Raw genomic sequence first — 23065 nt, 5'->3', positions numbered from 1 at the left:
CCTCAAAAGGCTAGTATTATGGCCGTTGAGCACCACGTCGTGCAAAGCCTGACGGGCCCTTTGTTCGCATTGATGGATAAAAACGGTGAAGGCTAGCAGGCGGCTGGGTCCTGTGCGCTGAGGCTCTGGCGGGTGGCCTCGGATGGCGCAGCAGTGCAAAGTGGCAGTAAGCTGGGCTCCACTATGAGTGCTGATTATCTCTGTCCAGTGACGGCTGCCCACAGTGGGTCAATCAGAAATGCTTCAACACACAACTCTAGATTGAAGACGATTGATGCTGGAGGGCACTTGTCTTGGCCAGTACCTGAGATGTGGAGTGGGGCCCTAAGACCTCTGCAATGGTAGGAAGCGCGGATGCGGAGACGCAGGGCCAGAGCTCCCAGACACTGTCCGTGAGGCGTCGGGGGTGAATCAAATTGTGATTGCGATGGACTGTAAACACGGAGAGCAATGGCGAGCAGTTGGGGTGGGTATGAGAGGGATCAATGGGGTGCTGAGTATGGCGAGGTTGACGCATATGCCGGGCGTAGCAAGAGCATGGTGGGTGCCCAACGCGGCGGTGACCTTGACGATGATATACATGCGGCCCAGCAATCCAGTGAGCATCAGCAGCATGTCTACGGCCTCTAGGATGGACGACTGTCAGGGCGGCCATGAGCCTCTGGGGCCCGGGACATGGGCTCCAGTGCTCAGTGGACGACGAGTAGCCGCGATGACGGCAGATGGCTGCTCATGGCGGCCAATGCGCGGCAATGCTCAGCATGGCCCCATGTGAGGGTGGTGGTGATGGCATAGTGGCAGGAAGGGAGGGCATGTGTTGGAGTGTGGTGAGCAATGGGCTTCGTTGCCAGCGGTCAAGCGAAGATGCATCTATTCCTGGTGTGGCTTGCAGAACCTTAATTCGCCCGACCCCTGTCCATCCTGCGCATCGCCAGAAAAGCCACACCAAACAGCCTCAGGCAAGCCAGGCACCGCAAAGCTGCCTACGCCTCGCTTCGCGACTCTGCTGGCTCGACGGCGATGCGCCGGCGAAGGGATGTTGTTGTCCCACGCAGGCGCGTTGGGGTAGTCAACGGCATTGCCAGCGCCTTCTTCGTTAGCCATCGCTCCTGCCTCGGCCAGAGCGTCGTAGCTGCCTCGCTTTGTTTGCATCCCGCCGCATCGGGAAAAAAGCGACGACACCCGCCCGTCGCTCCTCCCGCGAGATGAGGCTGACTTGACCGCCACGGAGCCCCTCACTTCGACGGGACTTTCATCACGATCTATTCTCGCCTCGAGGCCATCATTACGCTCTTAATCACTACGCGACTCGGCGCTGCAAATACCGTTACTACCGACGCGTCTGCCGACACCAACGCGACTGCCGAACGCGTTCAACGGACGCGACTCCCACATCTATCTCCATCCGGCGTTCACGCAGTGCCATTCCAGCGAACCATGGCCAGTGTGGCCTTGTAGTATTCTTAGAAAGCTGATGCCGTATCCTCAACGCGCTTGTCCCGAACGGATGCCTGCCGGGTCTCTCGTGGCTGTGTGTCAGCCGCCAGAAGCGGAGCATTAGCATCAGCGCTTCCGTGATAACATCACCCATCGAGCCATTATGCCGTCTCCATCATGGCCATCCGTTCGCCTTCTTTACCATAGCTCGCCAGGAGCGCAATGCGACATTCGGGTGTCTTCTGCAGGGGACCGCATTCCTCCCACCGCACCTTAGCAGACACCGGGACCCTGCTTCGTGCTGCCATTGCCTCCAAAGTGCCGACATTCCTCTGACTTTGGGCTGCACTGATCATCTTACGATAGCCCCACTTACTGCCAATCTACAAATCTATCAATCACGGCGACTACACGGCTTCCAGCGCCCTTTTCTCCCTACCACCACCCCGATGTCAGCTACGCAGAGCTGCTAGTAAGACGCCCGCAAATACACCTGGATTAGGTGTAGCTCCGTAGTAGCCAAGCCTGCCAATCACTCTCTTTACCATCGTGTCTGTTCACAGTCGTGATTACCGGAAATGGATCAGCATGCACGCTGCAACGCGACGCGTTTGCCGTCACCGTGGCTTGGAGGCAATTTATCTGGTGTGACCGGCCTACAACGCCGTTCGATACGCCATTGTATTACCATACTTGCGCATGAGCGACTTGAAATTGCTGCTCTAGCCATTATAAGAGTTGGAAAACGTACCATGGCTTGAACACTCTCTTGCGACTAGGATGTTATCCTCCACGAGGATGCTTGCCACGGTGCTGGGTATTTGCCTCTGTCATCTGAAACGCGCTTACGGGTGATGGTCGTACAATATCAGAGGCATGCAGTCAGCCGCCCCAGTGTAGTGGACCCAATACAGAGACTGCCTAGGTATCCCAACGCTTGGTGAAATCCCAGGACGCCGTCCACCACTCAATCCCGCACGAATTGACAACGATCTCGAGATGAACTGCTTAACAACACACCGTCGTCGATCGCAACGAAGGCGAACATGTGTAACCTTGCAACGGGTCTTGTACGCAAGCAGATCTCGGGCTATTGACCACTGGTCTGGTTGCACGAACTGAGCACAAGACTCTCGGACGTCGCACTCACTACACCATAAAAGAGATGACCCGCTTTAGCTAATCCCCATGGTGGCTACTCCGAAAGCGTTCGGGTGGATCTCTTGCGCAAACGCATCATGGATCTCATTTTGTCAACAATGCACCTGCTACATCGTTGCTACTTGCCACGCATCTAATCGCCACGCATTTCAGTGAACTCCAGAATTGGCAATCTATGGATTTTACATTACCCTTCACGAGATAAGGAGCATCCAGCCAACACCTCGGTACCGAGCCGAAATAGAGTTTATGCAGCTATCCAAGATGAGCATGGCCACTCTGACCACGATACATCTCCTTCATATTCACAGGCTCGGCCAGCAGCCGAAGTTCCGCGGCGGAATCGACTCGCAAAGCACACCCTTATGAACCCGGTTGTCGGGTCTGTTCTTACTTTCTCATCACACCAAACCTTCTCAGTCGCCACAGCAAGGGGCGAGACAACCCGGATACCAGGTCTGGCCGCCGGAAGAGCGGGTGTGGGGAAAGAGTTCAGCTCTGATCATGCACCTAGACGGGTAGCTTGCATCGCACGAACTAAGAGGGTAGTCGCTCTTGGGCAGCAGTTTTTGCTGACACGGTAGGCACTACCGACAGCGCAGAGTGTGGTACAAACCACGGCGCGCTACTTCCCCAGGAACTTTGCCCGAGCTTGCCGCTGAGGGAGCAGATGCACTTTTGAGGCATCTCCGCTGCGAGACATTGCTTTTCGCTCTAACGATTGGTGTGCAACGTCTTCAACGGTTATGTCTTGCGTTCTTCATTCACCCCCTGAATGTCTCAGCCATTTGGTAGGTGGATTAATACTTTGCGGCTTGAGAGGCAGTAATCGTCTAGTGGGGACACATCACCGCGGAAGCGCCATTGGTTGGTGCTTGGATATTCAGTACTATCGATGTCGTCGACGATCCATCACTTTTCCAAAACCCTTTGGTTCTTCTTTGGTGCCTCATGATGAAGCTAACTATCTGACATCCCATGAACGAAGACGACATCATAGATACCACGAAAGACTTGAGTGAAGCATCCTGGTAAGGCTCAAATGCCACTATCGCCTCATAACACCATGGCGTCAATGAAAAGCCTACCTGCACATGTTTGGTCTTCCATTCAGCAACAGTAGCATAGCACCACACGCGTAGAAAATCTCAATAGAAAAACAAGCTTTTATACTTTCCTAGTCGACAGCAGTCATTCCCCAACGAATCTCCACAGCACTTGATACCTATCTACCAACCCATCTACTCCCTCCCCTTCAACTCCTCCAGCCTCTCCACCAACCTCCCCCACCCAGCACTATCCTCCCAATTCTCCTTGCCCTTCCCCATAACACTCCTAACCGCACTCCTACTCTTAAACTTCCAATCCTTCGCCACCACCTGCCCATCGCCGGCGCCCAACCCCTCCGTCCGCTCCCTCGGTCCCAACGTCTCATACGCATCCACAAGATCAATCGTCATATCCACAACCGCATTCCACTCCGCCTCAGACCCCGACTCCCATTTCGGCTGACTCGTCACGGCCCGCCACGCTTTCTCGTGGCATTCAAGTGCTGAACTCGGACGCTGCGTGTGCGTGTACAGAGTTGCGAGGATGAGCCAGAGTTTGGGGGAGACGGTGATGAGGGGCTTGATGTGTTTTTCCATGAGGTCGTTTACCAGGCGCGGGAGACCGGGGCGCGTGATGTCGAAGCCGTCTTCGGCGGAGACTACGTGTTTGACGAGCATGTCGATGACTTCAGCGTCGACGCACTTTTCGCCTTCGGTTGAGCCGCGCAGTTCGCAGATGCGGCGTTGCGCTGTTACGACGTCGGCCCAGGAGGGCGGGTTGGTGGATGCGCTCACGGCGAGAACGTTGTTCCAGATACGGAAATTGTCGTGCTTGATTGTTGCGGCGCGTTTGAATGCTTTGAGGGCGTCGGTGCGGGGGTGGTTTGTTACGCGTGTTTCTTGGAGTTCGCCGTCGGCGTTTTCTTGGATCTTGGGCTTGAGGTGCAGGAGGGAGGCTGCGAGGTTGCTCCATGCTTCGGCGTCTTGGTCGTCGAGCTGCACGCAGCGGGAGAAGGCTTCGACGGCGTTTTTGAATTGGAGGAGCTCGAGATAGGCGCATCCGAGTGCGAACCAGGCGGGGTGGTAGAGCGCGTTGATCTTTAGGGACAGTGCGTAGGCTTCTGCGGCCTTTTCGTAGTTGCGTGCGGAGATGTAGCGTTGACCGAGGGAACGTTGGGCACGCGCGTATCGTTGGCCGGATACGTTCCAGGCTTTCTCATACATCGAGAGATCGTTGTCGATGTCTCCGAGAATGCAATAGTAGCGCGGTGCTTCGGCTGGTGGTGGATCCCGCTCAGCACCCTCCCACTTCTCTTCGTCCAAGTCTACGTTCTCGTCATCGCCATTGGTGGCATGGAACAGCTGTCGTCGGATCATCTTGCGCGCTCTCTCCTCCTTCTCGGTGGCAGCATAGCACAGCGCTGCTTCAGCCCACATCTCTAGTCTCTCGTAGATCTCGAGCGCGGATCGTAGACCACCGAGGGCGACCCATCGTGCAGCGAGCTCAGACTCAAGCTCCCAACGAGATGGAGAGCAGAGCGGGAAGACGTAACGGAGGCGTTCCTCAACGGATGCCGACTCACTCTCCTTGGCTTGCGGGAGGAAAGAAGTGATCTTCTCGCCAGTCTCAGCGTCGGTAGTGGCATCGCCTGAGGTCTCTGCAATAACTTGATCGACAAGCGCTTGAAGCTGAAGGAGACCACGCTCCATCGTGCGCGACTTGTACCCTTCAATGCGACTCCTTACAAGAAGAGCCTGAGTGTAGACTTGCCAGTTCGAGCTTCCGCCCTCTAGTACTCGGGTGGCATATGGTTCTGTCTGTTCTCTTGTGAGACCATCTGCTGGATTGGTGTTCTTGATGCTTTCGGCTAGCGAAAGCATGATGACGGAGTCTAGCGGATCGAGCAATGGCTGGTTTGATGGGTCCATGGATGTGAGCGATGCCGGTAGATTGGACTCATCCTTGATCTCCATGGATGCAGTGTTGTTGGTAAATGAAATCGATTCCAGCAGGGTATCGTCATTGAGATCTAAAGCCTTTGGTTTTGAACTCTCATCAGATGTGCTGTTGGTTTCCGATCCCGCACTTCGCGCGAGTACGATCAGTTGACTGGTATCCTTCTGTTGGAATTTCGTCCTCTTGCCCATCAGTCCAGTCAATGCAAATTCGAATTTCCGTTCTGAGGTTGCCTGGTCAAGGTCCGCCTTGGCTTTCTTATCCAGACCATGGTGCGTATGAACGGCTGCTCGTTCCAGGAGGAAGGTCGTATGCAAGTCTTTGATCTCCCCGTTCTTTCCCGAGTTCTGAATCAAGTCCTCTACCACCTTCAAGTCATCGTAGATAGCATCCTGCAGACTTGGAGCCGGCTCGCTGAGCAGCCTTTGATGGACAAAGTTCACTCTAAGACGCGCCCATGCCGAAACCGGGATGTTCTTTTGGATCGGGGGACTGATGAGGATGGTGTGCGCAAGGCACAGCAGCTCGATATTTGGTGTGAGTTTGTATGCCGCAACACCATCTGCACCCAGCGATGCAATAAGAGCCGCGCGCGTTTTGCTGAGAAGTTTCGCATCATCTGCGACGTCTTTTGACAACAGCGTCTCAGCAGACTTGAAGGGCAGTGGTGGTCCAGTGACATTCGACTGCAGGAATGCATGGAATGCCGCGATGGCGATCAGGAAGTAAACGTGCTGCCGATATGCGGTTGTTTCCTGAATCGGGGTAGATTCCTCCTCGTTCCGTTTCGACAGAAGGAGTCCTAGGCGATGGAAGAGGTAGTCGCTCCAGAGAATAAAGTCGCTCCTCTTAACGTCTTTGGTGGTTTCATTGTCCTGATATCCCAGCAATAGTTGCACTTCTGGTAGTTGGAGTACACCTAGGAAATCTCCCGATTTTGTCGATGTGATGGCCGTTTCGAGCACTGCCGCGAGTTCATCTGGTAATGAACTGCGGAAGAAGTCCAGGAAGACATCCGCCATGTTTATGCTGATTGGAGTAACTTTTGAAGTGGAATCGTGTCGTGCAGGTTATTGTCGACGTTGTTACAGAAAGTTATAAACTTATTCCCACTAATTTTGCATCTTGATAGCGTGGTTGCGGGGCTGCTTTTGGAATTTGCGGCGATGAGTAAGAGTGGAGAAACCTTGGAAAAGGGCGTGTCTGGTGGCACGCCTAGCCTCTTTGGGACAACAGGGTCTGATCCACATCTGCATGCAAGGCGTATCAGCCTTCCAGGTCCATGGCAGGCATGCGAACAGTTGGCTGTTGACTTCAACTCCATGTATGAGTAAAGCCGACTCGGGCGCATAGATACAGTGGAACGAGCATTTGCACGGATGAGCACGAGTTAAGCTTTATGAATGTATCTTATTCAAGAGAACTATGACTACGACCTTGCCCTCACAGCGTGCGCCCTGCATCTACTGAGCCAAAAACGCTCGAAATGCGCAACGTCTCTAGTCCGAGTCGCTGCTAGAACTGGAGCTACTCTTGCCGCCCCTGCTACGGCTCCTACTATGGCTCTTGTGGCTATGACTGTGGTGCGAGGACCCGTGGTGCGATCCATGATGCGATCCATGATGCGAAGACCCGTGGTGTGAGCCGTGGTGCGAGCCATGCTCGGAGCTACCGTGCTTCTTGTGTTTCTTGTGCTTCTTCTCCTTCCTAGAGTCACGTTAGATGATGCCCGCCAAAGCGCTCGGGTGCGTATTTGGCTTACTTGTCAGGAATGAGGTTGGCGCCAACCGCCCCCAAAAGCGCTCCTCCAAGCGTGCCCAGCGCGCCGCCTCCGAGCTTGTTACCCACGAACGCGCCGCCTGCACCTCCCATCAGAGCTGAACCCAGGCCGCGGTCGCCTTCGCCAGGGCCGCCGGGAGCGCCGGGTTGACCATATGCCGGCGCACCATAGCCTTGCTGCGGGTCATGATGGCCCTGTTGTGGATGCGCGCCATACTGCTGGTTCGGGTCGTGGTAGCCTTGTTGCTGATGCCCCTGAGGGGGGTAGGGAGAAGTGCTGCGGTTTGGGTCGTAGCTCTGCTGGTACTGGCCCTGGGGCGGGGCACCATAGCCGTGCTGGGGAGGTTGTCCGTAAGGGTCGTGCGACGGCGGGGGGTAGGAGCTCTACAGTGATGTGAGTAGCTGAAGGCTGGAGGATAGAATGCGCCGAGGTTGCGCAATAAAACTGACCTGTCCTTGCGGGTAGGGGCTGTGATGTCCCTGGCCGTACTGGTCGTGCGGCTGCTGTCCGTACGCCTGAGGTTGAGGAGGATAGCCCTGGTTATGCTCTCCGTAGCCATGCTGCGGCTGTTGGGGCTGCTGGTATGCGCCGCCGTGGCTGTAGCCGTAGCCTTGATCGTGGCCTTGACCCTGACCGTAGTAATCCTGGCCTGACATGTTGTTCTTGAATGTAATGTATATTGATGTCTAAAGAGAAAAGATGTACGAAGGCTCTAGGTAGAGATGTGGAATGTGGTTGCGCCTACGGTGGGGGAGGGGCAGGTTGGCAGATGGTCAGGCCAGTGCGATTGCGGCATCACACGCACGCTTTAAGTGTGACTTGCCCTCGTATGGAGCTGACTGCGCGCGCCACATGTCTGCGGAGACTGATCATACCCAACGGGTTAGACATGGGTCGCATTGCGGCTGAGCTGTGAGCGATTTGGTCGTGGATGTGGAGTCGGACATGACCGGAAATTTGGCTGAAGCGCCAGCACTGACCACTCTGCCATCCTGGAGTTCGTCTGTGTAGCTGACATTACATTGACCGCAACAAACACTATTTAGTCCACCGCGATGCCTTTTATAGTACTGACTCAATATTGCTGAGTGACTGCAGACGTGTGTACATTGCTGAGATATCGTCGCGTTCTTCTTTTCAATATCGCCCCGGTCACATCTTCGGCGCCATTTTAATGATCATGCAAAAGGTCTGCTGCCTGGGAACATCGGTACGGGTGTCGTCAACAACGTTATCTGAAGAGGCTGCTCCAGTTCTTTGGACATGACTGTATATGAGCGCTGTGGCTATTCTTGACTCTGCCTGTAGCAGCTATTGACCACGCCATACTGAGGCTTATCCCATCAGATTTCGCACTTCGCTACTATCGTATGCAAGGGAATAGGTAAACATATCTACGGACTACACGAGAGTAAAACACGCAAACCGGACAATCTAGGGCTAATGTAGACTCCAGAGCGTTTACCTTTTCCCTCGTCTGAGGTGCTACTTTTGTCTGCATCGGATCCGAAGAAGCCCCGCATGCTTTTTTGGTGAGTGACGTGGATTGACTTATACGCGACTGCCTCGCAACGAAGGACAGAGTGTATGCTCGCACAACGTAAATAAGTATAATTTAACAGCGTAACGTGTCGTTGGCACAGATAACAATGTCATGAATGCGCAGACTTGAAGTTTGACGGATTGGTACAAGCGTACTGTAAGGAACTCTGGCACGTCGAAATCCGGGGTATCGATAAGAAGTGGGGGTTGCGGAGCGCAATATGGTTGAGCGATGGTTAGCATACGGCTAACAATTCGACATCGTCAGGGTCCAACTCTTTCGTAGTTGTGTTCTGCATCCGTCACGGGCCGTCGTAAGGGTCATGTTAGCAATCCTATGAACAGGGAACATACACGACGACACCAGGGCGGTCAGATTCGGTATGTCATGCGCTATACTGACAAGTAGTCTGGGAAGATTTTACCGTCTCTAATACTTCTGGCATAGTACAGCGTGGTGCCGGTGATGGCTCGGCGGTGGTCTACGCAGGGTGGCGAGGGTACCAGAAACGCTTGCTGTCTCGACTTCGGCAGAATCGGGGAGGTAGTAGTCTGGAGCCTCCGCTTGTGGCCGTAGCGCGACGACTTGGCAGGGCTGTACGAATAGTGGCCGGCAAGGCTGCCCCATCAGTAAGAGAACGCCCGTAGATTGAGCTAGAAGTCGTATGCCATGGTGTTCTCAAAGGCCGCGGTGGAAGAATGGGCAGAACATGTGTTGTAAATGGCGTGGCTTGAAATGTGTGCTCTATTGTAAGGATGCTGACATGGCGGTCGGGTTGGATTAGTGCAGTCCCTGATCTTCAGCGCGCATTTCCCGCGGCTCCCAACCGTTGGCTGCATGTCGTTGGCTACGGTGTCTTGTTGAAGAAGGCGGTCAGCGCGCCTTACCCAAACTCGCCACACATAGATGGCCTTTTGCAACGTGGGCTGTAACATGGCTCTGGCGGCGGCAAAGCTGCCGCCCCTCTGTTGTGAAGAAATAGAAGTAGACACTTGCGGGGAGTACTAGATAACTGGGGAAAATGCGGCGAGAAGGAAAATTTCGGCGTTGAATAGGATGCGAATTAGATCATAGGCAAATAATTGCGCAAAAGCCTGGGCGGCGACGCTGGTGTCGGGTTCCTCAGCGCGATAAGGGCCCGTGCGGAAAAATCTCAAAGCGAGCCACCATCCCACCAAACAGCAAGGCCAAATTTAAAGAGCCCGTCGAGCCTTCACTGCCACCTCTCTCCATTCACACTCCCTTTCCCTTCTTTCTGTCGTTGTGCCCGGTAGCATAGAAAGGTTGCGAGTCAGATTCTTCGCGTTGATACCCCCCGGATAGATTCACTCTATCTTTTCGCGCCAAAAGTTTTTTAGGCCCCGCCAAAGTCCATATATAAGGACCACCCCACCTACTTCTTCCACCCTCTCTACACCTCCCCCCTCTACCTACACCGACAACATGGCGCCTGCTGCTTCGCATGATGCCAAGGACATCAAGTCCGAGAACTCCAAGTCGCTCAAAGCGCTTGAGGAGATGATGCAGAAGTTGACCGTGTCCAAGGCCCAGGACGAGATCAATGCCTCTGCTCAGGCCATCGCCACCTTCATCAACGGCGACATTGAGGAGGCTGACGCTCCCACCAAGTATGTTTGCACTCTGCCCCTCCCCCGCCACAGTGCAGTCTCTAACAAACACACAGGGCTGTCCAGGTGCTTAAGAAGCAACTCGCCAGCAAGAAGGATGCCGTCGCCCGCGAGCGCGCTCTCGATGCCATCCGTGCTATCGCCCAGCACTCGCACGTCTCCGCCTCGGTCGAGCCCTACCTCGTCTCCCTCCTGCCGGACGTGCTGGCCGCGGTCGGTGACAAGATGAGCGGCGTCAAGGTCGCTGCTCAGACCGCCGCCGAGTCCATCGTCATGGCCGCCAACCCCAACGCCGTCAAGGCCATCATCCCCCACATCATCAACTCGCTCGAGAACGCACAAAAGTGGCCCGAGAAGATGACCGACCTGAAGTGCATTGAGGCCCTCACCAAGAGCGCCCCCGCACAGATGGCTTTCCGTGTCCCCGACCTGATTCCCGTCATCTCGGGAGCCATGTGGGACACCAAGCCTGAGGTCAAGAAGGCTGCCTACGGCACCATGGAGACTCTCTGCTCCTTGATCTCCAACAAGGATATCGAGCGCTTCATTCCCGAGCTTATCAAGTGTATCGCTAAGCCTGAGAACGTCCCCGAGACCGTTCACTTGCTCGGTGCCACCACTTTCGTCACTGATGTCCACGAGCCCACCCTCGCCATCATGGTTCCCCTGCTTGAGCGTGGTCTTGTCGAGCGCGAGACTGCCATCAAGCGTAAGTCTGCCGTCATTATCGACAACATGTGCAAGCTTGTCGAGGACCCCCAGATTGTCGCCGCTTTCTTGCCCCGTCTCATGCCCGCGCTTGAGAAGAACCACGACAACTTGGCTGACCCCGAGGCCCGTGAGAAGACCCGCCAGGGTCTCGACACCCTCATCCGTGTCGGTCACGTCGAGAACGGCAAGATCCCCGAGATCGAGAAGTCTGGTGACATCTCCACCATTGCCAACCACCTCAAGGCCGCTATCCCCTCCAGCATCAAGATTGACGACCGCTTCACCCCTGTCGTCAACTACGTTGGTGCCATTGGTGGTCAGCTGATCGACGAGAAGGACTACGAGCCTCTCAACTGGCAGGCTAACGCCGGTCCTTTCGTTGCCGTCCTTGTCGGTGACGAGAAGGCCAAGGAGGTCACTGAGGAGACCCGCAAGCGATCTCTCCCCGGTGCCGCCGCTGAGCGCGCCGTCGAGCCTGATGAGGAGGAGGGCGAGGATCTCTGCAACTGCACATTCAACTTGGCCTACGGTGCTAAGATCCTGCTCAACCAGACTCATCTCCGTCTCAAGCGTGGTCAGCGTTACGGTCTCCTCGGACCCAACGGTTCCGGAAAGACCACCCTCATGCGCGCTATCAACAACGAGCAGGTCGAGGGTTTCCCCAAGCAGAACGAGGTCAAGACCGTCTACGTCGAGCACGACTTGGACTCTGCTGACACTGAGATGACCGTTCTTGAGTGGACCATGGGTAAGCTCAAGTCCGTCGGTGTTGAGACCCCTGAGTCAGAGGTCAAGACTACCCTCAACGAGTTCGGTTTCACCGACGCCATGTACAACGGTACCATTGGTGCTCTCTCCGGTGGATGGAAGATGAAGCTCGCGCTTGCCCGTGCTGTCTTCGAGAAGCCTGACATTCTGCTGCTCGACGAGCCCACCAACCACTTGGACGTCAAGAACGTCAAGTGGCTCGAGGACTACCTCACCAGCTCCCCTTGCACATCCATTGTCATCTCCCACGACAGCAAGTTCTTGAACAACGTCATCCAGCACGTCATCCACTACGAGCGCTTCAAGCTTAAGCGCTACCGTGGTAACCTTGACGACTTCGTCAAGCGTGTGCCCTCTGCCAAGTCCTACCACGAGCTTGCTGCCTCCGACATGGAGTTCAAGTTCCCCGAGCCCGGTTTCCTTGAGGGTGTCAAGACCAAGGCCAAGGCCATTCTCCGTGCCACCAACATGAGCTTCCAGTACGAGGGTACCTCCAAGCCCCAGATTGAGGACATTACCTTCCAATGTTCGCTCGGATCCCGTATCGCCGTCATTGGTCCCAACGGTGCCGGAAAGTCCACCCTTGTCAACGTCTTGACTGGTGAGCTTGTCCCCACGAAGGGTGAGATCTACCACCACGAGAACATCCGTATTGCCTACATTAAGCAGCACGCTTTCGCCCATATTGACCACCACCTCGACAAGACTCCTTCCGAGTACATTCAATGGCGTTTCCAGACTGGTGAGGACCGTGAGACCATGGACCGCGCCAACAAGATCGTCACCGAGGAGGACGAGAAGGCCATGGACAAGATCTACAAGATCGAGGGTACCGAGCGTCGCGTCATCGGCATCAACTCCCGCAGGAAGTTCAAGAACTCCTACGAGTACGAGTGTTCGTTCGCTCTCGGAGAGAACGTTGGCATGAAGAACGAGCGCTGGACACCCATGATGTCTGCTGACAACGCCTGGATTCCTCGTTCCGAGATCATGGCTTCTCACGCCAAGATGGTTGCCGAGGTTGACCAGAAGGAGGCTCTTGCCAGCGGTCAATTCCGTCCCCTTGTCCGCAAGGAGATTGAGGCCCACTGCGCCAACTTCGGTCTCGACGCTGAGCTCGTTTCCCACTCCCGCATGCGTGGTCTCTCCGGAGGTCAGCGTGTCAAGGTCGTTCTGTCTGCCTGCTCATGGCAGCGTCCTCACTTGATCGTCCTCGACGAGCCTACTAACTACCTGGACCGTGACTCTCTTGGTGCTCTTTCCAAGGCCATCAAGACCTTCGAGGGTGGTGTCATCATCATTACTCACTCCGCCGAGTTCACTGCCAACCTCACTGAGGAAGTCTGGGCTGTCATGGACGGTCGCATGACTCCTTCCGGTCACAACTGGGTGCAAGGTCAGGGTGCCGGACCCCGTCTTGCCAAGGACGACGGTGAAGAAGAAGAGAAGGTATGTCATCACTCAACCCAACTTTTGTCTGAATATATGCTAACTTATGCCAAAAGTTCGATGCCATGGTCCGTGATTTCCCCGTTCCTGCTTCCTGATGTCGACCAGATTCGACCCGCCCACCCCCCTGGCGGCCCCCTTGTACCCTACCCTCTCAAGACATGTGCTAACTATGACAATAGGGTAACAAGATCGCATCACAAAAGGTTAGCATGACGAAGAAACGCGCAAAAAACGTATACTGACTTCCCCCGCAGAAGAAAGCCAAGCTCACCTCCTCCGAGATGCGCAAGAAGAAGAAGGACCGCATGGCCCGCCGCAAGCGTGGCGAGGAGGTCTTCTCCGACGAGGACGAGTAGACGTATCGCCGCCCTTTTCGAAAAGTTTCCTTCCTTCGGTTTTGGTTTACGGCAGGAGAGTTCATGGGTTGCATGACAGGCTGAATCGATATCAGTCTATGAGTAATGTGTTCATGGTCGGCGTCACGGTACAAAACTTGCATGGTTGCTCTTCATCTGATTCCATCTCGTACAAGATAGAGAATAGATTCCCCCAACACTTCACATTCTTCGCCCTTATCGCTTCGTGACTTCGCATGTGGCTATCATCATTATCACCATCATCATCATTTGTACTTGATCTTGATGCGAGTACCTCCTGGGTGTACTATCAAAACTCTGTATGTTGTTGACGATGCTGTACATGCACATCGGCGCGTTGGAGAAGCACATGAACGTTGCTAAGACGGGCCTGAGGCGCAACGATCTGATTAATCGCATGCGCGCTCTTCTCACGAAATTTACACTTTATGTTTTCGAGGTTGTTACTCAATTCGGACTGGAGTTTGGCTTGTCCCAATCTTCGTTCTGTTTTCGCATACTGTGCTCGATCCGTGCATGTGGAGAATCAGGCTTTGACCACTCGTGATAGGCCTTTAGCCGCACACTGTTTGACCTTGACACAGCCGAAATGCTTAGCTTTAGACATGTTTACTTTGGATGAAAGATATGTAGTCGACAGCTAAGCGACTGGCCCATTCGAGGAGGGTAAGTACAAACGATATATTAGATAAGATCTGAACGCAAGATATGAATACGCTTTCAGATGATGATATCAGATTACACCATCCCACACCAAATACACGAGAACGCTCCTCTTACACCTGGCATTCCACGGGGTACCAGACATACTGACCATTTTCTCTAGGTGTAAATGCCTGCTCGAAATTTGGTCCAGGATATCCCACTGCAAGTGTGCAGATACTGCTTATGGTGTTGATGCCATAGACACGGCAAGTACGACCGGCGAGTTTATAATCCTGACACCTGGTTCTGCAAGAGGCCGGGGTCTGCTGACCAGCGTTGGTGTAGGTTATTCCTCCCTTTAGGAAACCGTTAACGCCGCAAGTAGGTTGTGGTTCAGGTATCGGGGTAGGTGTGGGGGTGGGAGTAGGCGTAGGCGTAGGTGTAGGGGTGGGGGTTGAAGTCGAAGTACTGGTCTCGGTCGAGGTTGAGTGACTGGACGAAATTGAGGTAGAGCTGACCATAACATCTGTGCTAGTGGAAGGGGAGACAGTTGTCGTTTCAACAGTGGAGGAAGGCGATGGGGTCGAGCTTGATGCTGAACTGCTCGGCTGCACGGTATTGGAGACAACGTAGACAGCTTTGATGATCAGCAAAAGTTAGGCAACTCAGCTCGGTTCACTTACCATCAACACCGTCATTCGAGGAACCACCGTTCTTTGTGCTCTTGAGATAGCAAGTACCAGCACCCTTGCCACCAACGAACGAAGCGGCCACGCACTGTGCATCGCCTGCGCAAGCTTGCGTGCAAGCCTGGAGACTTGCTGCGTACTGGTTGGCGAAATCACCTCCGTAGAAGTCAACTCCGCAAGTAAGTGTCAGGGTGCGTGAGCCATCAGTGTACGAGCAGCCGTTGTTTTCCGGGCAGGTGAAACTGGCAGGACACTGTGTGGGGGCATCCGGCGCTGGAGTAGGCGTTGTTGTAGCATCTCTTGAGATTACAGCTACTCCGATCACGTTGGCACTAATGACTGAGTTAATTGGAAGTCAATTACAAAGTAGGGATGGCATACTTCGGCTGAGCCGCATTGAGTGTATTTTTGAGGTAGCAGTTACCATCCACGTAGCTTGCAGCATTGCATCCTGTGGTCGTAGAGCATACCCGAATGCAGCTTGCCAGGGATGATGTCTAAGAAACGATGAGCGTTGAGTTCGAGACAGCGTACTGTGGAGTCATGCTTACCTGTGCTAACTGCAAATCGCCACCATAGTAGTCAGTCGCGCAGCTGACTTGAAGAGTGGCTCCATTTAAGGTGAGCGAGCATTGGTCGTCCTGGGGACAGGTGGGTGATGACGGGCAAGTCGACGAGGCGGCTCGCAATGCAAGCGCAATGGCGCGAAGGGCAGGTGCCATTCTGGAGTGTAGTTATCGCGAGGATGAAAAGCGAGTCTGGTTGACCAGAAAAGCAGCGCATCTGGCAGCTTTATACACGCTCACTGTTACTTCTCGCGGTCTGGACGCGAGCGAAAACTGTCCAGCGAGGACGCAATGCGCCCATCAACAACGATGGAGTACGCCTCCGACTCGATGGGGCCTGGCCTTGGTCCGGCCTGGTCAACGAGATGGATTTTGAATGCACCCACCAAAAATCTGTAAAGGACCTCAGCTTCGAATATTCAGCCTCAAAATACCAATTAGGTCTATAGCTTGATACTCTTCTCAAAAAAGCACCGGTGATGCGCCGCATCGTGTGTATGCGGCTAGCGCTAAGAGCGGGAGGTAGAATCTGGGGTTAGTCCAGGGGATCGGCTGCAGCCCAGACCGAGGTCGAGGCTAGAGATGTAGACCACGGACACAAAGACGAACCTAGATAGAGTGCTGAAGTTTCTAGCTTAATGAATCTGTATTTGCGGGATGCGGAGTCGCCGATGAAGCTTCGTTGTTCTCCGGCTTGCGCAGGAGTCGAGCATTACGAAGGAACTCGTTTTGATCTTGACGCCCATGCCCCACGCCAGATTTAGGTGTTAATACAAACGAACTTCTTCATAAACTCGCGTGCCATGTACTAGGACGATGCAGGTGGAAATCACTTGATCAGATCAAATATGACACGACGCGTAAGAAAGAAACGGATAACGCTGAAGTCTCCAAACTGGGTATCGAACCACCAATTCTCACCTCCTCACCTCCCCATCAAAAAATAGCAACAGCATTAGGCAAACTCCCCACACCCCCCGGCACATCCACCGGTTTACTAACCAGCAGAAACTCCCACCTGCCCCTCCCTTTGCACATCCCCGCCAACCCCTCCAGATCCCACAGCTCCCCAATCGGCATCCCCCACATACTCAACATACACGCATGCAAACTGCCCTCGAAACTCTCCGGCGGCCAAACCTCGAAATTCGCATTATCAGTCGCAGCAGCCGCGAAGTAGTTGTCGTAAAGAAAGTCTTTCATGGCATCGTCAGCGGCGAGACCGGCGTAGAAGTGTTGGTCGTGGGGGAGGGTGCTGCGGGAGGATTTCTCGGAGGGGGAGAGGGAAGTGTAGGTGGAGAGCCAGCCGGTGCGGATGAGGAGGATGTCGCCGGTGTGGAAGGATGTGCCTTGAGACTCTGCGCAAGCAAGGAGGTCAGAGGCTGTAATCCCATGGTTGGTAAAAGTGTCGTATTCCTTCCCCGTTTTCTGGGACCAGGAGTACACGTCGAGGAGGACGCCCCGGCCAATGATACCCTTTTTGGCCCAGGCGTCGATGCCGAGTTTACGTGAGCGCTCAGGTGCTGCGTCGCCGTCTTCGCCGTCGTCGTCTACATCCGCCATGATTTCATCTGAAAGAACGCCATTGTAGTGGCATTCATATTTTGGATGTGCGAAATGGCGGAAACCGTCCCATTGCGAACTGCTCTGCGTGTTAAATGCTAGTTCATCGTCGAAGGCGCCTGGGGCAATGGTTTTGATGCGGTGTTTTAGGCCTTTTCGTCCGAAAAAGGCTGGGGCGGGGACGTTCAAGGGCAGGTCTAGTGAGACTGATTCTCCTGTTTTGACATTTTCTTGTGTCGCTTTCACTATTCGCTCCGGGGTGAGGAGGTTCAGGCGACCGAGTTCATCGTGGCCGCCCCAGAACCACGCGTTGTCTTTTGGGGTGCCGGCGATGTGTGGTAAGGCTGAGCGTTTGGGGAAGGTTGATGCGTCGCCGTTGGGATTTAGCCTCATTGTGGATGGACGATTGGTAGCGAAGTAAGTTCCTGGGGACAGTGATCTTGTGTTAGGGATTGTTTCAGATGGACATAGTCGTTTTTGAGATGGCGGTCAATGTATTACGAGTGACGTCAAGTAATCGTCGTGCATGCATGCTCGCGTGTCCCCGCGCCCCACCCTACTCTTTAACCATATCCAGCTTTTGATAAAAGCTCGAAGGAAATGGTGTAGAGACTGCGAGGAAGTGAAGACGATTAAAATGTATACACCTCGATTCGATATCTGACGTGTATTGCGTCCCACCAATTACCAGACCAGTCAAATGCGCACCAGTCGTTTCGCGCACGCTCATTCCGTAGACGGGTTGTTGTGTCGCGTGCTATCGAAACACCGTGTTCGCTTTGTCTTCTCTGTCAGCGCCGCTTGGGCCGGTCTTGCCGGTGAACGACCCGTATGTGCATAGCTGATTACATGACTTATCGCCTGCAGAAGCCAGGAAGCCAGACTTTAGCCATGGCCGGCTTTGATGGTCGCCCAACTCTTCCACGCGGCACTTTCATCTCCAGTACCGTCTCTCCTCACCTCTCTCACTACCACATTTCCACCCTGCCTTACGTCGCCTTGCAGATCTTCTTATGCCCCTTCCAATCCACCTTCTGACACTCCTGCGAACAATACCTCGCCTTTTTACACTTGCCACAAGCCGAGAAGACCTTGCCATCCTTCGGGCTCCTTCCGCAGTTCGTGCAATCCCCCTCTTTCCTCGGTCCCCTTCCTTTCTTGAGAACCGCAGCCATAGCCGGCACCTTCATGTTCATCATCTCGACCAACGTCTTGATACTCATACCATCCGTGTCCTTGCTGTCGACATCACCGCCATGCTCCACGTACCACTTGAGCATCTGCACGTTCTTGCTCGTGTCGCCGTGGATGTCGGCTTGGGCGATCTCTGAACCTGGGGTAGCACCGAAGCGGTTCTTCGTGTTGACGGAACCGCCAGCGTCGAAGAGGATCTGCGCGAATTCGGGCTGCACGTAGGGTTTTGTGGATATGGCCCAGAAGAGGGCGGTGCTGCCCACGACGTCCTTGCCATCAACTGGCACTTTGAGATCATTGGCTAGATACTTCACGACGCCCAGTAATTCTTGCTTCTTGTTTGGCATCATGTGCAGCGCTGGCAAGAGTACATTGTAGATGGGAGTTTTCGTGGGGCCCCATCGTTTGGCGAAGAGATCCTTCCTGAGCGTCTCGCGAGCTTCCTCGGTGCCTCCGAGCTGTTTGATCATCATCTCCACGTAGTTTTGTAGTGCGTCGAATTCTTGATTGAAGATAGCGAGGAGGGTCTGGCCGACTGGGTCCTTGAGGTCACGACTGGGCACCGTGGGGTTGTTGTGACTCCAACCGCGAAGTTCCATGCCGTCCATGCCAGCGAGTTGGTCATCGGAATTGATCATATCTTCCACCGTACTTGATGAATATTAGTAACTCATTGGAGCTTCAGAGGGAGTCTGCGCTGTACCGGTTTGACCGCCCTTGCATGTTCTGCAACATCTGCATGAATTGAGCCGACATGTTGTATGTTGTTCAATTGGTATATTGGAGTAAAGTTTGTGTGGGTGCAGTCGTGTGAGAGTGATGTTGGCAGGCAGGATGTTGGGACGGAGGGGTGACGGCGTGGCCCTTTCGCGCTTGGAGCTATCGATAGCACACGCGACTTCACGTGTTTCATCCACAACGCGCAGTGGCGGCTGGTCTAACAGCTGAAGCATTTGGAGCGTCTTGTCTGCACCCGGGGCACTACTTCTCAAAGGCGATCAAGTTAGGGCACCAATTTTGACATAGGTATATATTTGGTAACGATGAAGCGTAGCAGCTCCAATGAAACAGACATTCCGATAAACGCCGGTCTCGAACTCCGCATCCAGATGCCAAGTGCGTCCAGCTCGCCAGGGTGGAAGGTATCGTATATCCAAACGCCAATGAACATACAGGTATCACCAGATTCACGTCCTCAGACCCAGTCACATTCCGTGTTCTAACCCAACAAGTATCTACTACTTCTTCAACGCGGCGTCGTAGAGGCTGACAAGTATGCCAACCAGCGAGCCAATTTGTAGCCCATAGTATCCTCCCGGGACATTGTTTCCTACGCGCGCAACCGCGTACTCGGAGAAGGGACCCCACGCACTTGGCGCAAATGCCATGTTGACAGTTTCCCGGTAGGCATTGTACGACAGGACTGCCCGCGCAATGTTGAAGATGAGCGGGTCAGCGGGGTATTGGCGCTCAGAAGACTTTCGCGAGGTGTTGGAGCGGAGGGTCAAGTTGAAGAAGTAGGAGAACATAAGCGGTAGCACCCAGCTCGTAAGCGACCAAAGGGTAGCTGGTGCCCACCACTCGGCTGAGAGCAGCGCCCAGAAGTTTGGTCCTCGAACGTCTTGGCTGCTTGTGTATGAGCCCAAGGCGGCGGGCGTAGCGAATAATGGAGTGGTGTCGAGCGTGTTGTACTGTAGTCCTACAGCTTCGACAAGCAGGATAATAGTTTGGATGGTAGCGACCGAGCTTGCGTTTTCGCGAACGAACTCCTTCAGCTCATCGATCCTGGTCCTGTCCCACAGCTCGACAGCCTTTGTCTGTACTACTTGGAAAGACTGGTCGGCGACCTCAGCAAGTTGGGCAGGCGATGCGGGAATGTCCACTTGATTGTACAGCTCGGAAACGCGACGAGAGACGGCCTTGGGTTCGGCTTGAGCAACCACCTCGGAAACGCGACGGGACATGGCCTTGGGTTCGGCTTCAGCGACCATCTCAGAAACACGTCGAGAGACGGATCTCGGCTTTGGTGTACGCGCGACAACGCTGCGGATTTCTGGTGTAATGATGGGGGTAGACTCGGGACTGCGCGTTTGTTAGCCTCAGCGCGTCGCGCGTCGCGTATCCAAGTTCGACATACGAAGGGTCTTTGTTAAGAGTTCGGCGGCGCGTCGTCTTCGTGGAGAAGGGTTCCGGCGAAGACTTTTCGCGCTTTACCGGCGACCCATTGCGCCCGTAGTAGTCGCTAAACTCGGGGAGTTTGGCAAAGGTGCTCTCATTGGAGTTGAGATGGCTCTCAAGCAGGTCCACGAGATCGTCTTTCAAAAGGCCATCTGCACTGCAAATGGCTTGTTAGTATCGCATACACGCGCAGGATCGATTCCAGCCTACTCGGGAAGCCTAGCCTTCTGCGCAAGGTCGATCAAGTCAGCTTTGCGCTTCCTCTGAAGCCAAGAGTGAGACATTGTGAGTGGTATAGATCAAGTCGCGTAAAGCTTGCGATCAAAACGGGTCAAGAATGCAAGCAGAAAAAGCGTCGTGGGCGAAAAAGGTGGGGGCGGTGTGGTGTTGATCGGATGCAGAGAGACTCTGGATGTAAACACGATGGCTGGGGCTCACGTGGGTCATCTGGGCGCTAACTGTTGCAGGGCTTAGCCTACAAAATACATTGATCTACAGCAACACCACGCTGTCTCTGAGCAGGATACGTTGTCTGCAGTCGTTTTGGTGGCATTCGCGTAGGTATAGCTCAGGTAGTCTTAACTGCATCAAGCCGTCGTCTGGTCCCCGTGCTTCTGATAGCTGATAGCCAGGGCTTGCAGGGATGCGGCTGCGCAGTCCCGGTCTTGGCCGAAATTTTCCAGACGCAACATCATCGCACGGCCGCAGCGGCAGCAACGTCACTCTTTGAAGATACCCTTGCACATATCAAACTTCTCTATACTCGACTTTCTTCACTACAACACCCACAGATCCACTCCCAGTGCACCGCTGCCATCGAAGCGCTCATGGTACTTGCCCGCGTGGCCAACTTCTTCACAAACGGAGACTCTACCACCAACCTGACCGACGGTAGCCGGAGACATGGCCCAAGAACAACACACGCAGTGGAACTGCCCATGGAGGATACCAAGCGGGCAGCAATGGAGGACGAGATAGACGAGGAAGCAGCGCGGCCGCCATACCTACATGTGAGGATGCCTAGTCTGCAGAGATGAGGGATGCCAATTGATCACAAACAGGCAATGCTGGCAGGAGGAATAGGAGGCACTACGGGTGACATGTTGATGCATTCGCTGGATACGGTCAAGACGCGACAACAGGGCGACCCGCACATGCCACCCAAGTACACATCCATGGGCAACACATACTACACCATATGGCGGCAAGAGGGCTTCCGGAAAGGATTGTACGGAGGAGTGAAGCCAGCGTTTCTTGGGTCATTCTCGGGCACTGTGTGCTTCTTTGGAGCATACGAGTGGACCAAGCGGACCATGATTGACTATGGGGTTGCGCCCTCGGTCGCATACTTCTCAGCCGGTACACCTCCCTACAGATCAATACAGCCCGCCATGTACTGACAAACTTCTAGGTCTGCTCGCTGATCTCGCCGCTGCCCCCGCATACGTCCCCTCTGAAGTCCTCAAGACTCGCCTCCAATTACAAGGCCGCTACAACAACCCCTACTTCAATTCAGGCTACAACTACCGCGGGACCATTGACGCTGCGCGAACAATAGCCAGGGTGGAAGGCTACAGCGCCCTCTTCCACGGCTACAAGGCCACGCTCTGGCGTGACCTCCCCTTCTCGGCACTGCAATTTGCCTTTTACGAAGAAGAGCGGGACTGGGCCAAGAAGTACATGGGCTCAAACAACATTGGACTACCGCTAGAAATCGCAACCGCAGCGACCGCAGGCGGCATGGCAGGCGTCATAACAACCCCTCTCGACGTAGTCAAGACACGCATCCAGACCCAACATAACGGCCCGTCTCCCGCCTCTCCATCCCCACCCAAAGCACCAATCTCGCCCACCGCGGCCTCGAAGCACTCGACCCCCTCGCAAACAACTAAGACGAAATCGACGCAAAGTAGACCCATATCCACTTCCTCTCCCTCCACAACCCTCAAAGCCCACGGCGCCGCAACCCTCGACACATCTTCCGTCATGACCGGCCTAAAGATAATATACAAAACAGAAGGAATAGCGGGGTGGTTCAGAGGCGTCGGACCGCGCGCTGTCTGGACGAGTGTGCAATCAGGGACTATGTTGGTACTCTACCAAACGCTCCTAAGGTATTTCGACCAACATCCGCTGTCTGGCGGCGAAGATGTGTGAATAGACGTATTTGTACGATTTGTAAGAATAAAGATGGGGAAAGAGGAGAGCATGAATGAGAATACGGATTTGGGAGGATTGTAGATAAGATGCATTCAGCGGCGTTTACTTGTAGATATACGTGTCGCTGTGAGCATAGCGCCACTTTGAAGCGATAGAATTGTGCTTTATCAAGAACATTTACACTCACAGATACCAAGGCTCTTCATG

At 54.3% G+C, this 23065-nt stretch overlaps 7 protein-coding genes across 7 annotated transcripts; 2 read left to right on the top strand and 5 right to left on the bottom strand.

Annotated features, from left to right (window-relative positions):
* Positions 1-3839: 3839 nt before the first annotated feature.
* On the bottom strand, positions 3840-6626 carry J4E83_002382 (uncharacterized protein; the record flags this gene model as incomplete). The annotated part of the gene is made up of 1 exon (XM_049329330.1): positions 3840-6626. One exon carries the CDS (start codon positions 6624-6626, stop codon positions 3840-3842), a length of 2787 nt encoding a protein of 928 aa, XP_049191009.1.
* Positions 6627-7362: 736 nt separating this feature from the next.
* J4E83_002381 (uncharacterized protein) lies at positions 7363-8040 on the bottom strand (the record flags this gene model as incomplete). Its single annotated transcript, XM_049329329.1, has 2 exons — positions 7363-7767; positions 7834-8040. The coding sequence occupies 2 exons, from the start codon at positions 8038-8040 to the stop codon at positions 7363-7365; spliced, it is 612 nt and encodes a 203-aa protein (XP_049191008.1).
* A 2330-nt stretch (positions 8041-10370) lies between these two features.
* On the top strand, positions 10371-13842 carry CEF3 (translation elongation factor EF-3; the record flags this gene model as incomplete). The annotated part of the gene is made up of 4 exons (XM_049329328.1): positions 10371-10555; positions 10612-13483; positions 13666-13689; positions 13741-13842. The coding sequence occupies 4 exons, from the start codon at positions 10371-10373 to the stop codon at positions 13840-13842; spliced, it is 3183 nt and encodes a 1060-aa protein (XP_049191007.1).
* Positions 13843-16699: 2857 nt separating this feature from the next.
* Positions 16700-17719, bottom strand: J4E83_002379 (uncharacterized protein; the record flags this gene model as incomplete). The annotated part of the gene is made up of 1 exon (XM_049329327.1): positions 16700-17719. The coding sequence occupies one exon, from the start codon at positions 17717-17719 to the stop codon at positions 16700-16702; it is 1020 nt and encodes a 339-aa protein (XP_049191006.1).
* A 596-nt stretch (positions 17720-18315) lies between these two features.
* Positions 18316-19276, bottom strand: J4E83_002378 (uncharacterized protein; the record flags this gene model as incomplete). The annotated part of the gene is made up of 2 exons (XM_049329326.1): positions 18316-19171; positions 19224-19276. The coding sequence occupies 2 exons, from the start codon at positions 19274-19276 to the stop codon at positions 18316-18318; spliced, it is 909 nt and encodes a 302-aa protein (XP_049191005.1).
* Positions 19277-19758: 482 nt separating this feature from the next.
* On the bottom strand, positions 19759-20982 carry J4E83_002377 (uncharacterized protein; the record flags this gene model as incomplete). Its single annotated transcript, XM_049329325.1, has 3 exons — positions 19759-20602; positions 20658-20855; positions 20909-20982. 3 exons carry the CDS (start codon positions 20980-20982, stop codon positions 19759-19761), a joined length of 1116 nt encoding a protein of 371 aa, XP_049191004.1.
* Positions 20983-21525: 543 nt separating this feature from the next.
* J4E83_002376 (uncharacterized protein) lies at positions 21526-22855 on the top strand (the record flags this gene model as incomplete). The annotated part of the gene is made up of 3 exons (XM_049329324.1): positions 21526-21708; positions 21760-22057; positions 22110-22855. The coding sequence occupies 3 exons, from the start codon at positions 21526-21528 to the stop codon at positions 22853-22855; spliced, it is 1227 nt and encodes a 408-aa protein (XP_049191003.1).
* Between the last annotated feature and the right edge of the window lie 210 nt (positions 22856-23065).

This window comes from Alternaria metachromatica, assembly GCF_023757995.1.
Source record: "Alternaria metachromatica strain BMP 0045 chromosome Unknown scaffold_4, whole genome shotgun sequence".
NCBI classification, from domain to species: Eukaryota; Fungi; Ascomycota; class Dothideomycetes; order Pleosporales; family Pleosporaceae; genus Alternaria; species Alternaria metachromatica.
The sequence above is the reverse complement of the archived record's forward strand: the minus strand, read 5'-3'. Positions and strand labels throughout refer to the sequence as shown.